The 15,911-nt window shown below is 25.7% G+C and overlaps 1 protein-coding gene across 2 annotated transcripts; it reads right to left on the reverse strand.

The window, feature by feature from the left end:
• Positions 1-4,386: 4,386 nt before the first annotated feature.
• Positions 4,387-13,689, reverse strand: LOC129956982 (uncharacterized). 2 transcript variants are annotated; one of them, XM_056069083.1, is made up of 7 exons: positions 13,595-13,689; positions 11,026-11,145; positions 9,523-9,581; positions 9,226-9,330; positions 6,812-6,844; positions 5,393-5,440; positions 4,387-4,652 (listed from the first exon to the last, which is right to left on the reverse strand). In XM_056069083.1, exons 2-7 carry the CDS (start codon positions 11,141-11,143, stop codon positions 4,575-4,577), a joined length of 441 nt encoding a protein of 146 aa, XP_055925058.1. In that variant the 5' UTR covers positions 11,144-11,145; positions 13,595-13,689; the 3' UTR covers positions 4,387-4,574. The 2 variants fall into 2 exon arrangements, with proteins under 2 accessions (XP_055925058.1, XP_055925049.1); XM_056069074.1 differs by having other exon boundaries at positions 13,591-13,650.
• Positions 13,690-15,911: the final 2,222 nt, after the last annotated feature.

Below are 15,911 nucleotides of genomic sequence, written 5' to 3' on the forward strand. Positions count from 1 at the left end.
TATTAAAATATACTGTATGCTTCATATTAATATTTACTGTATTGCTGTATTCAAATCATATTTTTTTTTCTAAAATCGGACATCATTGATTATTTATGGTGTAAAAATCACATACAAAGGCTATATAATCAATTAATTTTTCGATTTATTGCACTTTTAACGATTTGCAGGCACGAGGAGACAAAAACAGATAATCTCCCTGCTAAATAAACCCATGCGAAAATTCGAAATAATTTTTTTACAAACACCTCTTATGAAAAAAAATTTAATGATATATTTTCCATTGTAAATTTTTTAGTTAATTCGTTTTTACATAAAGACGGATATATAGAAAAACCCATCAAATATGCTTCAAAATTTTCTTTTTATAAAAAAGTTTAATAATAGAATGCATGCATTTTTCGACTCTAAGAGTTCTACAAAATGGAAACTCACAGGAATTTCAAGCTGGAAATGTTCTATCATTACTATTTTGTTTTTCATATGTGTGAGAGAGTCTTTTAAGAATATGTGGAATATTTTTAGATAATGATGTATAAGTACATGCTTCCATCTAGATAAAGAAGAGCGAAGTATTTTCAGATGACAGATTTGAAATCGTGTTCTTCCATTGCTACGAATTGAAACAATTGAAAATTTATCAAGGGTAGAAATTTTTTCATGATCATTATATTATTTTATTGATGAGGGGTGCTTTTTAAAGGGAAGAGAGCATTGATACATTTCCATTTAATAAATTTCTGCTTCAAGTATTTAATTAATTCTCACTTAAAATTGTCAATGTCATCTTTTGTCCATCCTTTCAATTTATTATATTATTAATTCATGAACATAATGTACAACTTATTTTAATGTTTGTGAGCTTAAAGTTATGTTCGTTTATTTGATTTAACACTTATAAATTACAACTTCTATCCATGTTAATTAAATTTTAATATATATATTTAATTTAAGACATTTATTGCCATTGTGGCCCGAAAAGTAACTTTCAAAACTATTAAAGATAAAAATTTCTTTCAAATAAAAAAAAATTTCAAAAAATGTTTCAGTCCGCGTGAGAATTTATATGATGTTTGAGTTCTACTGTTATATAATGTAAAAAAAAATAATGTGAAATATAATGTAAAAACATTACAAAATTTAAATTTGTATGTATTTTTTCCTTGCTATATTATTCATAATTATAAGGATATTCTTGAGACCTGCTAATTTTTTAGCAAAAAAAAAAAAAAATCATTTACGTTTAAAATTTGGAAAGATGTGAATATGTGGATATATACATAAACAAAATATTCAATTTAATTATGCATATCTTTTTGATAGAGTTTCAAAAAATTTTCAAAACTGAATTTAACGAGAATTTTTCATTAGTTGTAGCGAAACATGTTTCTGTTAAATAATTCTTATCAGTATTTAAATCATTTATATTTTCCAATGAAGAAAAAAAGTTATGTTAATTTTTCAAGAATTGTTCCACAAGCAGTTCCAACTTTAAAAACGAAACAAAAAAAAATATTGTTGTCCATTATTGTCTAATAATATCATTATCTTGTTCATTATCATTATTGTCTAATAATATCATCATCTTGTTCATTATCATTTTTGTCTAATAATATCATCATCTTGTTCATTATCATTTTTGTCTAATAATATCATCATCTTGTTCATTATCATTATTGTCTAATAATATCAACAGTAAAATAAAAAAAAATTCCACCAAATACCATTACTTTCAACTGCTGTAAATTCGAAAAATTTTCTTTATTTACCCGAGATTTAATTAAACATTCATAAATTCTTTTCCAGGTCAAATAGTGTTGTTGCAGGACCTAAAGACTTTGAGTCTGGTATTTCTATTAATGAAACTGTCATAATAGGCATTTTGCAAAACTTAATTATTTTTTATGAATAATTGTTTTGTCCTTCCTTTCACTGAAAAAGCAGTTCTGTCTTTTCTATTATTGTTCTCTGTCCGTATATAATATGATTTTTTGGTGCCTTAATCTTTCTTGTTTAGTTTTGATTCGAATGATTAATCAATGTCTTTTTTCCACATAATTAATATAACTCATTTTACAAACGGAGACTTATTATTATTATTATAGACGCTCTAATGAGTATGTATGTGCAATCATACAGCCTTTTTCCTTTAACCACCATCCGTCGGCTGTTTTGTAGTTTTTATTTATTTATTTATTTATTTTATTTAGTCTATTCAAGTTGTTAGAATGTCAATTAAATCGTTGTTTCTTGGGACTTTTGCAGTACAAATAATAAAATGGAGAAACAAGTGGAAAACGATCAAAATCTATAAAATTAATGACGCTTTATTGTACTTTAGATATCTCAAGACATAATCCAAAAATTTTATCTTTTAATTTTTTTTTATCTTGAAAAGAAACTGTTATGTTATAAAGAATTTTAGAAAAGAGAAAAAAACGTTATTCCAACCTATTTTATTATTATTATTATTTTAATTCTAATCTATTCCAATTATGAATGCAAAAAGAAGTTTGAATCAGGATTGTAAATTAAAAGTGTTATCTTTGGAAATGTTGAGCTCTGAAATGAACACAAACAAAAATACCAAATAGGGTTGGAAAAGAATAGAAGAAATCGGACAAATCGAAGATGTGAATAAACATACTTAGAGAGAAAAGTAGGGTGACAGCGAATACTGAAAGGAAAGCGGAGTCGAGAATGTGAGAAATTTGAAAGTGCAAGAAAGCAATCTTGAGACGAACACTAAAAGAGAAAAGTATTTGAAACTGAAGAGCAATGTTATACACTAGTTCGAATTCAAACAAGAATACAAGGTGATATCACAAACTGTCTACTCGGACCCGCCTGAATAACTGAATGCACGGAAAAACTTGAATGACTAAAAGTAATATTGGTGGGAACTGTAGCTGAGTACAGAGGGCCATCACCGGCCACCACACAATCCTCCCATAAGGAAGTACATTCCGGCATCGATGGAAGGTTCCAACCCCCCCCCCTTTTGCATACCCACAAGAGTGGTGAGAACCAACCACCATGCCGGAAGCGTCTCATCTTTAATAAAGAGGTACCTATGGGTCAGAACAAGGAGATAGAAAATTATTTGACTTATATTGCGTTTTATTTGTACTTATGAATATGAAAGTGTTGTGAGCTTAGGATACATGTCAAAAATGGGCTCAGTTAAAAGAAAAAAGAACCTTAGGGTTTCATTATGTATGCATGGCTGTAAGAGAAAAGTGCAATCCCTTCAGCTTTCAAAACCTCTTGAAAATTTAAAATGTCTATTTACAAGCAATAAATACTCCAAGAATTTAAAAAGAGGGTTTGAAAGGGATTTATGATTTGGTGTAATATTGCAAACAACTTTTGGAAAAAAAGTAGCATAGGTAAAACCTTTAGACCCGCAGTGATGAACAAAATTGTGATAATATATTCCTTAAATGGAAATTTACCAGCAATGCTAATTTCATTGTCAAAGATATATGTATAACCTGTAAGATATAAAATATGTCTTTCCATATTTAGGGTTGATTTTTAAGATCATGTATTTTAAAAAATCATTTCAACATAAAAATTATATAGTCTACTTAATTAATTATATTTTAAAGAGTTAACCTCTAAAAGGTAAAATCTGGTCGTTAGACATAACTTAACATTTAAAAATATTTTTACTCTTACTTTTACAATTATATAGTCTGGTGGTTAAAAATATCTTTGCGCTTTTGATTTGCTTCATTGAAGGAGCTTATGTGATTTCTTCAATTTTTCTTCTTAAATTTAGAAAAGAGCATTTATTATTAGATAATAAAGGGAAAAAAATTTAATAAAAAAGTCAAATTTGAGAGTTAAGTCAAGAAGCATGTTGGTTTGTTAATCTGTATTTAAAAAAAGACTTTTTTTCCTAACATGAAATATTAAATGAATTTATACGTTTTTATAAACTTTATAATAACTCACTTTATAGTATCAGTCTAATAAACACAATGTTGCCAATATATATATATATATATATATATCGGTCACTTGTCTTTAGCATATGAATAAAAGAATAAGCATACTTTAATGTTTATACCATCAAGAAGATAATAATATACTTGATAAAATAAGAATTTTGTTGAAAAAAGCAAAAAATTTCTAAGGCTGTATTAATATTGAAAGGGTCATAAATGCTCTGTTTGGTAATTCGAAATATACAAATAAGTAGATATGATCAAAAAAATGCCTAATTTGTAACATTTTTTCTGTAATGACAATCGCATATCCGGCATAATTAGGTAACATTTTCAAATGATTTTTTTATCACTCGGATTTCTGGTATACTTTATACAAAAAAGCTGCCTAAAGCTGTCGTGCGGCAGAAACATTCATAGAAATAAATAGAAATTCTATCGTTGAAAAATTCTTTATTTTGAAATGTTAATTCAACATATATTACAAATTGAACTCTATTTCCCTGTGCACAAATATTATCTGTAATTTATTGCTTTAAAAATTCAATAACAAACATATAAGTTATTAAAAGTGAGGTGCAAAATAAATAAATGAATACAAAAAGGATGGAAGCCAAGGCATTATAATTCATTTTCTTTATACTTTTTACAATCTCTCTTTTGTGCCAAACATTTGACACCGATTATCGAGACACCATCCTAAAAATACAATATATATATATATATATATATATATATATAGTTAAAAATTTAAAAGATTTTTTCCTTTTTTAAAAGGGAATTAAAAAATTAACCATTTATAATAATATTAAAACAGTTGTGTTTTATTTTATTTATAAATTATTATTTATATATTATTTATTTATTTGAGTTCTGAAATAAATACAATTCAGAACAATTTTCTGTTCTGAAATTTGTTTCCTTTTTACAATTTTCCAATTTATTTAATAAATAGAATTAGAGTATTATATACATTATTTTAAGTAATAATTGCGAGAAAGCACCTGATTCTTTAATTTTCTTTAAACAGTTTTAGAAAAGAATAATTTATTTTCTATTTAAGAATAACCGATTTTCCACTTCAAATCTCTTATGTATTTTTCTAATAAAGTGTAATTAGAACACTCTATTTCTAAATTATAATAAGTGATGAAAATAAAATCAATATACTTCTCACTAATTTTCAATAAATATTCTGATAATTAATTTTTTCAAATTAGTAATCAGCATTAATTAAAGTATAATTAATCAGTATTAATCGATACATTTAAATGTTATTAGATTAATCGTAAAAATTCATTAAAAATGACAAAATTTTACAATTCACTTTCGAAATTTCTTTCCATTTTTCGGGTATTTCTAGTACAAATAAACACATTAAACAATTTAAAAATCATTAATTTACAAAAAGCTATTTCGAAATAAGTTGTAAAAACTACCTTAAAATCTCTGAAATCAGGATTTGTTGTCCAATCACTACCGTCCGGCTAAAACAAATAAAATTAGCGTTAAACATACGAAATTAGCTATTCACAAAAATAACAAAAATCTATTTAGGTCCTTATTAAATTTTTTACTTTAATATTATTTTTATAAATGTTTCTATAGCTATGTTTGTTTTCTGTAATTTTGTATCTAGTATACATGTAAACACTTTGGTTGGATATACAAATAAGAATAAAAATAATTCTTCTTTGAACGCTCTTGTTTATTAAAATAAATTTATTCTATTCTAAAACTTATTTTATTCAATATTGAAATTTGAATTCAAAAACAACACCTAGAATTTCAAAAACTTCAGAAACTTCTTCAAAAACTTCATCAGAAGGATAACAGTTATTTAAATAGATTTAAAACACAAACATAATGCAAATATTTCTTATTTAAGAAATGCACTTTTTGCCGATACTTGCATTTGATTAAAATAATTTATTCTAAATTAACAACCTGACTCTTCCTTTTATTCAAACTTGACTCCTTTATTTAAATATAAAGTATTAGAAAATAATGGTTTGAAATGTTATTTCAAAATGCAGAAAAATTGTCTTAATAAAATGGAATTTTAATAAGAGCTTGTATCCACATTTTTATTGAATTAAAACACTGTAAAAGTTATTAAATTAGTAATCAATAAGATACATTATTTTAAAATACGAAAAAAAAGAAGACAAAATGTAGTTTTCCAAATGCAGCAAATATTTTCCTTAAGGCGCAAACTGCATCATTATTAATAACATTACTATCATATAATACCCACATAAATTAAATCCGATCACATCAGAAAATTTTGGAAACTTAGGAAATTAAAATTCCTCAAACATAGATTAAATAAATGCCAGATCTAGTGAAAATTATCAAAATAACATATCGATATGTTACGTATGTAGAATAAATTAATTATTTAAACGGATATATTTCATTTTGAAATATTTTAGATGTTCCTAATTAAAATTTTGCTCTTTCTAAACTTTATCATAACCCAAATATTATAAGTGAGAACATAATCGTTGTATATATATATATGATATGAAATTTTATTTTATTTTTTCTTCAAATAATATTTTTAAAAAAGCGATTCTCAAAAAAAAAAAAATGTTAAGAATTTTTGCGAAATAGAAAAATTATCTCCAGTATGATTAGAAATTTATAGAGCACGAATAAAAATTCCTTCAGAAAAATATTTTTTAATATTGATTGTTTTATATATTTAACAACACCATTTAAACTATTACAAAAAATTATAAATATTATATTTAATTTTTCGAAATTGATTGTTTGAAAATAATGAACCATCAAACTTTAAATGAATAATTTTTGTATAATTCATTTTATTAAAAAAAAATCCAAAATATACTTACTAGATCGGTATTGTTCTTATAACAGGCATTTAACTAATAGAAAGAATAATGATTTTGATTTCATGAAAAAAATATGGAAGAATCAATATTTACAATTTGAATAATTTATCAAATAAAAAATAACTGGAAAAAAGTTAGCAATTATTTTAAATAGGATGTATTTCAATGCCAAACATTCAAATAACATTTATCTAACCTAGGAGAATTAACATTTGTTAATGTGTCCATATCGACTTTTTTTAGAGTAAAAATGATTGCTTTATTTACATGGTGATAAAACTGCGCCACAAATTTGAGTAAGATAGTAAATGTAAGTTCAAATAATCCTACAACGTGTGTTTACTATACCTCATAATTTTGAGACTGATTTAGGTATGAACTAATGTCGTTTATACCAGCAAAGCTAGCTCAAATGATATATGCAGAAAATAATTTAAACTATTTAATTTAATTTTTGGCAGATACTGATATTTATTCTTTAAACCAAAGAAATATTGAATCAGTTTCCTTTCCAAAATAAAGTTTGAGCTTCCAAAAATGTTTTCCAAATGAAAATTCAATAAACTTTCAAACAAAAGTCTATTCAATATTGGTTATTACACTATTATAGAAGAAATTTTATTAATCAGTTCTGTTAGATATTTTCATGAGAACTTTCTATATACAAAACTATGTAATAATTAAGATACTGAAGAAGCTTTTCAAATTTTGGGGCACTGAAATAATTATTAAAAGATAAATATACTTTAAAAAATAATATTAAAATATTTCCTATTAAAAAACTTTCCTCTTTGTAATTTTATTTCCTACTATTCCTATTCCTACTATTTCCTACTATTTATTTGTAAATTCGTGTCTGATAAACTAAAGATTTTATACCTACAATTAAAAGCGGAAGACAAAGTGTTGCACTGAATATGGAAAACCAAGGCTTTATCAAAGAAAAATTTGAAATTAATTTTTTTAAGAGCATGTATTCACTAGTGAAATTGAAATTCACTGAATAAATCAAGTACGATAAGAAATTGTCGCCTAAATAAATCTATATTAATTTAATATTTCTCAATTGTAACCTCAATTTACTTGTAATTAGTATGGTTCTGAAATTTGCTTCTATGAGTGCAATATTATCTTCAGCAACAAACAGTAAAATTATTATGCTTGTTTTAATCCTTTTTCTGTGTTACAACTTTAAATATGCAATGTATTACAACTCTTTGTTGAAAAATGAACCGAGTGTCATTTAATTGAAAATCGGATAAGAGTTGAAATATTTAAATTATTTTATTTAAATTTATTCAAATTGGATTATTTTGCTAAATTATAAAATTAAAAGCAAAACATTACATATTATATGAAAAACTGAAAAGGATAATGACCAAACTGAGATTAAGTTTTTTTTTTTTTTTTTTTTTTCAAAACACTTTACTTGAAAAAGTAAAAACGATAACACTCACACTGAGATTAATTTTTTTCAAAATACTTTACTTGAAAACTTTCTGTTGCGAAATAGTAATGTGTTTCTCACCACGTGTCGGACAAACGCGTGAAAAGATCCCTTATTCGGTTTAGTATATTTTTAACTATCTCCATTGAAATAGTAAAATCCTGTCCATGTTTTTCCGAAAGAAAGATATTTTTTTAAATAAATATTTTCTAAACATTTTAAATAAATAATAAATGATACCAGCTTTATTAAATTTTACAGATATTCAATTTATGCTTAAAGAGACGTGGGGAAGAAAACGCAAAAGGAATAAATTAGATTGAAGGAAGATTTTTTATTAATTTAACGCAGTTGAATTTTTAATGTAAAATATATATACTTAGAAATATATTCCATAAATATTTATAAAACAACTTTAAAATTATGTGCAGATGTTTAGAGTAAATAATCATTTAATAAAATATTCCTAAATTTCAACATAATAACTCCAAATACACTCCATACAATCCAAACTAAACGTGGGTTTAACCACATTAACCTTAGATTATTTAACCGGAAAGGAGGATTAATAGAAGGCAAAGGATTCTAACTGAACAATAGGAAGCCTTTTTGTTAGTTAATTTCGAGATAATATGAGATGAACTTATTATTTAAATTGAGGACTGGTAGAATTAAGATGCTATCATTTATAAGTTCCCTTTCATGCCATGGCACAATGGATAAGTTTTACACTATTTCTGTTCTCTGGATTCTTTTATCGATTATTTATGGCAAAAAAAAGTTTTATCTAGCATTTTTCATGCTGGAATAAACACTGTGAGAATTGAGTTGCTAATGTTTTCTTTAAAACCTATCAATATTTTTCAGCTTTCTGTATTTTAAATACTGGTAGATAATGCTTCTCAAATAATGAGATAATTAAGTTTGTAAATTTACTTGGTACAGAAATGTAAAATGAAATTTTTACCTCTTCTAATTTTTCTTTACTTCCATACAATTCCTCAGTTTCACTGCATTTTCCAAGTCCATTTGGTAGTATTTTATTCATACAATCATAGTACGGTTTAAGATGCTGTAAATAGTACAATAAAATTGTAGAATTAGTGATTGGAATAATGCTTTCTCGTAATGAAAGATAATTTTTTCAAATATTTTCCTCAAAATTGATACTCACAAATAAAATAATTTACGAAAGAGATTAGAATGCCTGTGAGATTTTACAGAAATTTGAAATAGGTTTTTATTAAATGAAAAGCTTACTTACTTTTTCGGGTAATATTGAGACAAGATCTAAATATGCGTTGCACATTTCTTGATCTCCAGCTAAAAGAGTAAAGCAAAAAAGTTTTTAAGTAAAGTCGCTGTTTACTAATAAATATCATAATGTGTAATTTCCCTTATGGTGAAAGTGCAAAGCATAATTATTGTTTCTTTATACATATACATTTAATAAAAGGTCTATCATATAACGACTAAATAGAATTTGTCTATAAGAATAGAAAATTAGAAACAATATTTAATAAAATATAAAATTTAATATTCCTGAAACTTTTACCCAAAATATACAAAAAGGAATTATTTTTCCGTTACCACAGTTTTCAATAATAACGAAACTATAGCACTCTTTATTCGAAAAATAAACTTATTCAAAACCTTATAAACTACAATTCTTTTAAAAATTAATTTTCTAGGAACCAATCACAATTAATGAAATTAGTTTATTTAAAATATTCGAAAGTTAACTTCAACACATATATATACTCGGAATACTTTTGTAATTAATATATATATATATATATATATATATATATATATATATATATATATATATATATATATATATATATATATAGGGGATATATTTCAACTTAGCAAACTAGGACATTATATGTCATAGTGTGCTTAACGAAAAACATATTTCCTTTATCCTAAATTTAAAATCAGTGTTAAATAACAATTTAATAGCATTAATTCACACTTTTCCTTCTGACCCCTTTTAAGAAATTACCTTTGAATATGCAGGAGATTTCATTTTCAACTCTTTCAAAGGAAAATAAGGAATCTTCATTTTACAACGTTTCTTCATTTGAAATAAAGAAAAATATTCACAAAATTAAAATAACAGTTTTATTACCAGCAAAGATAATTAGTATTTGAAGAAAAGTATTTTTTTTTGTATGAGAAAGAAACGCTTCATTTTAATAAGCAATAATATTTTAACAGATGCAATATATTTGTCTTAATTAACTTTTAATTCGCATATGGTTTTGATATCCTGTGAGAGAAAGAACTAATAGAAAATAATATTTCATAATTTTTATTGAAATAAAATATTTGATAATTTGTAATTTAGTAACAAATGTAATAAAAATCATTCTTCCAAATTTAAATAAAATTCAAAAATTGAAGCGATTGTATAAAATTGTTCAAATAATTAAAATTCTTCAATAAAAAAAAGATAATCATTTTAATATCTCAATTAAAAATGCAATATATGGTAACCTTGATAACATGACTTTTAAATCTCCCAGCACACTGTTTCACTTGACACTTAAAATATTTGCACTTAAATAATTATTTTCTGGGAAAGGGGATGATTTATGATTATCAATAGTATAATGGCATTTATTTTACTTAAACACACTTAATTATTTACCGTTTTCATTCAATTTTCTATTTCGAAAGTACAGTTAGAACTATAAATTATAAATAAGGGAAATAAGAAAAAAAGACAATTAATTTCATTATGTAAAATTTTTGTGCTCACCTGATGAAATACATTGAGCTTCAGTGAGGAATTTGTCGTTTAATTCTGATCCGTTGCTTATAAATAAGTGACTTGTTAAAATCACAACCAGAAGTAGAGAAATGTGTTGAATATCCATAACTGAAATGAATCTTCTTGTTTATACGCAATCATAGTCAAATAATGCAACAATTGAACCATACTTAATATGAAATTTCATATTGCCTTAAAACAAATAAAATAAATTAACTTATTTATAAAAACATTATCTTTTAGTGCTTAAACCATTAAATAGGAAACGTCTTCCTAACAACAAAATAATGCTTTAACCATTAATAGGAAACGTTCGTCCTAAGCGAACGAAGTTTTATTTCTACATAGCGATTTTTTTTAACATTTTCATAGTTTAATTATATTATGTAAAGAATACAAAATATATTAAATATTAATCTCTATGACACACACCATGATTTATCTATATAAAATGAAACCAAACAAATGATAAAATTATTTATTTATTCATGTCATAAAACTAAATATCATAAAAAATAAAAAAAGCCTTTTTAAAATTTACACAATCTTTTTACGCATTCATTGAGTCAATTTTCATTATAACGAATGATGCTACTTTATTTAGAAATGAGATAGTATACACGCAATTTCATAAAATTTGAACTCCTTCGATATTACATAATTTTTGCCGAGCAATTAATCACTTTTTTAAAACGTCATTTATAGTCATATACCAGTGCTTATTTCAGAATTCAGAACTCTTCTCCAATAAATATTAACGTCATCAAATTTCTTGAACTCGTACTCTTTATTTTACAAACACCCGTACAAACACCCTTTATTTTAATTATGGTGTTTTTATTTTGTGTACTGCATGTAAACGAGGTAAACTCTAACAATTTTTTTTCTTCTTAATAAATCTTTCCAACTAAGAAAATATAAGAGGTTTCAACTTTTTAATAGCAGATAAGACTGAGTATAATCGAAAGGTTATTATTACCAATAAAAAATCAGACCAGAACAAAATTAAAAACTTCAAATAATAAAATGAATTAATTTTCCAGATAAATGCTAAGGTTCTAAATATACAGTGGCTCAAAAAATTAAAAGTACCCTTTACTTTTACTTGATAATTCCGACTGCTGTATATCCAAGAAAATCATATCGTTTCTAATGTCATCTATAAAAATTAAATTTCTACCCCGGACATGCAACCTGAAATCATGAGGGAGTTGCCATCATGTTTAAATGTAGGACGTAAAGTTTTTGGATCTAAAGCAGTATTAGGCTTCCTCCATATAGCACAATGGCTGTCACTGCCAAAAATGTTGAGTTTTCTTTCATTACTAAATATAGCTTTCTTCCAAAGGTTATTGATCTTCAATTATTGTTTTTGCAAACTTCAAATGCTTTTTTTGACTTTGCAAGCTGATGAATGGTTACTCTCTAACAATGCGACTTTTATATCCAGCTTGTCTAATGGCATTTCGCACAGTTTCAGCACCTACACTTCATTCAATGATTTGAAAAATTTCTGCAACAAGTTGGATGAACCATATAGTCGCAGCAATCTAATGGAAAGTGTTCAAAATTTGGGTTTAGATGGAAATTCCATTTTCCAGCAGGAAAACGACCCCAAACAGAATGCACGTAACGTTAAAATATGGTGTCTTTTTCATTGTAAACAGCAGTTGCACACACCTCCACAGTACACCAACATCAATACCATTAACTATCTGTGGACCACACTCGAAGCAGTGGTCCAAAAACACAAAATTAGAAACAAAACCCATTTAAAACAAGTGTTTCAAGAATAATGGGGTAAAATATCTTCAGATAACACCAAAAATTAGTCGAATCGGTACCATGACGTTTAGAGACCATTTTATGAGCCAAAAGACATGCAACTGAATAGTGACGCTTTGTTTCTATGCGTGATATTGCAAAAATTTCATTGGTGTATTCTTAATTTTTTGAGGCAAAATTCTACGTATATTTATTTAAAATGCTTCTGAAACTTTTCAATTTCGAAGTTTTTCGTTGATTTTTTCTTTATTTTTACTCTAATTTAAACCATTTGTTATGTGTAAAAACAAAAATATGTTTGCACTTCCCGGTAATGTGTTATTTATATTGGAAGTCGGAATTATGAAGTAAAAGTAAAGTGTACTCTCAATTTTTTGAGCCACTGTATATACATCTCTAGAAAGTAGAGCTAAAAAGTATGCTCATAGAAGAATGAAATCAGAGTGCGCTATTTATATTATTATTTAAAATTATTATAGTGATTATGTAAAATCTATGGTAGATCAAATAGAAATTTGAAGAAGGGTATATTTAGTCTTTACTGACAAGACAGGATAAATGAGTTAGTTTTCAGGGTTTTTTTCTGTTTTTGCAATGTAGCAACATCTAAGAGACAGCTTTGAACTAACAGGTATTGCTAGAATAAATCATGTTTAAAAATCCTAATAAGCTGGAATATAATAATTATAAAGAAGTAATAAAGATTACTCTCAATTTGGACTTACAGAAATGAATAAAAATTATACAACCAAGGAACGAACATTTTACCTACTTGCAATAGCTCAGTTCTTCTGAAAATTCGACTTAAAGTACGATTTTTTGAGAATTTAGGATCAATACGTGTCCGATTGTATATATACATAAAAGTTTATGTATGTGTATAGGTTACAAAATTATCAAATTGCCTAAACTAATACCTATAGCAATTTAAATGAATGACATTTTCACATTTCACTCAATTGGTAATACAATGTTAAAATTTTTAACCAAGTCTCCAAATAATTACCAATTTATAAATCAAATTTAAATTTAAGCTTGTATATTTTGCTTTCTCATTCAAAGTAAGTGTTTGTGTAGTCTTTGCCTAATATTAACTATAATAAATTGTGCTTATTCAAATATAATAATTTTCATATGTAAGAAATAAATATTTTCGCTTTATTTTCAAAACATTCTTCCAACCCACATTTCTTCATCATTGTACAAATGTCACAATTTATTTCATGACGTCATATAAAGTCATTTAAATATTTTCTTTCAATAATTCATTGTGTTATTTTGAAAGGTTCATTAATTTTAAAAAATAAGACGACACCACTTATGAATTACAAGCACATTCTTTATATTTAAGGTGATCTTAGGTCACACATCGAGCCAATAAAACAAAGATGAAGGAAATGGATAGGAAACTCCTTCCACAACACTCTCCTAACTTTCCTCGCACTGGTCTTTATTTATTCTTGACAATTATACACTTAATTGAGAAAACTGGACATTTCTTCGATATCCGAAAATGAAATCGTCATCTTTTCAACTTGAAGTCTCTCCAAATTTTAGAATTGTCTTTCAAAAAATTAAAATGAAAATGTTTGAATATTATAAATATCGATAATTTTTTTTCTGTAAAAATGTTTCTGTCTCTTTAAATTTAAAACCATTTTTTCCCTGCAATGTTGTTTTTGGGAGAAGTTTTATTCAAAGGAGGTGATAAAAGTCATAATAATTTTTTTTATAAACATGATAATTTATTTTATTTTGCTACTACAGTGAAGAAAATCAAGTGATTATCAAAAGCTTATCTTCTTATTAATGAATTCAAAAATTCTACTGATGATACAGAAAGTATAATTGTTCACTTCTGAATGAATAATTGCACTATTGCCCATTCTGATGTCGTTAATGCAAGGAAAAATACATCCCCGTGGTCTGTCCAACGAATAAAAGAACAAAAACCTTAGATTTGTTATTTGATGCCATGAAAACTATAAAACCAAGCTTAGTAGTCAGTAGTAAGACTTAGCCACCGTTCAGTCGATATTTATTTTTCCCTATTCTATTTTTTTGACAAAAATTCGAAAACCGGCTAAAACCGCTTTTTTTGGAAATATGGAATTCGAAAACCGGTTTTTCAAAAAGTCAGTTTTTTTATAAACCCAAATCGAATATTAAGCCCATCAAAAAAGTTCGATCAGAAAAGCACTCAAATGCGAATTAAATTGCCGTCTGGAGCTTCCATTGCTGACAGTATTGGGATATCAAATAAAGCTACTAAAACAATATGTAGTGCTGTTTACACGACTTCGATGCAATCGTAGAAGACAAAACGTATGTAATAGAAAGAATTCAAATAGGAATGATTAGACAATTAGAAGGGTAACTGACCCTTATTAAAACATGTTTCCAGTGACACCCTCAAAAACTTCATACGGAAGGCATCTGAAACTGAACCAAAATGCATAGGGGACTCGATTATTGATTATCCCAAACTTACTTGTCACACACAAGCAGTGGAAAAAATTGTGCAACTGGTGATAGAATCGGTTCAAAATGTCTGCAATTCAATCGCAAGAGCAGGATACTTAAGAGCAAAAATTGACTCACGTGTATATATACCAAAATTTAATACTAAAAAGAAAAACATTTTAATGAGGCTATGAAGTCGAAACATACATTTTGCACCTGTAAAAACTTGTAATGCAAAAGTAAGAAGCACAAAATTTGACATTAAAAAATACTTTATTTATATTATTATATATTGTAATTAACAATTTTTTTTCCAATTGTAATGTTTATATATGCATTTAAACCCATATTTTGTAACATCATATGTATAAAAAATTCATAAAAAATATTTTATCAAAGTTAATAATTTTTCATTTTTTTAAAACTAAATTTGAACTTTTTGAGGCACCTCGAGATGTTGTAATATTGCAATGAAATCATTTTTTATTCTTTTTAAATATAAAAAGCAACTTTTCTCCACTGTTACCAGACTTAAATCTTAAAAACATATTTAAAATCCATTTTAAAATTTGTTAATGTTTTCAATTTATTTAGCACCTCAAAATAATGCTAAATTTTTATTTTAT

The sequence above is a fragment of the Argiope bruennichi genome, chromosome 2 (genome assembly GCF_947563725.1).
Source record: "Argiope bruennichi chromosome 2, qqArgBrue1.1, whole genome shotgun sequence".
Classification (NCBI taxonomy): domain Eukaryota; kingdom Metazoa; phylum Arthropoda; class Arachnida; order Araneae; family Araneidae; genus Argiope; species Argiope bruennichi.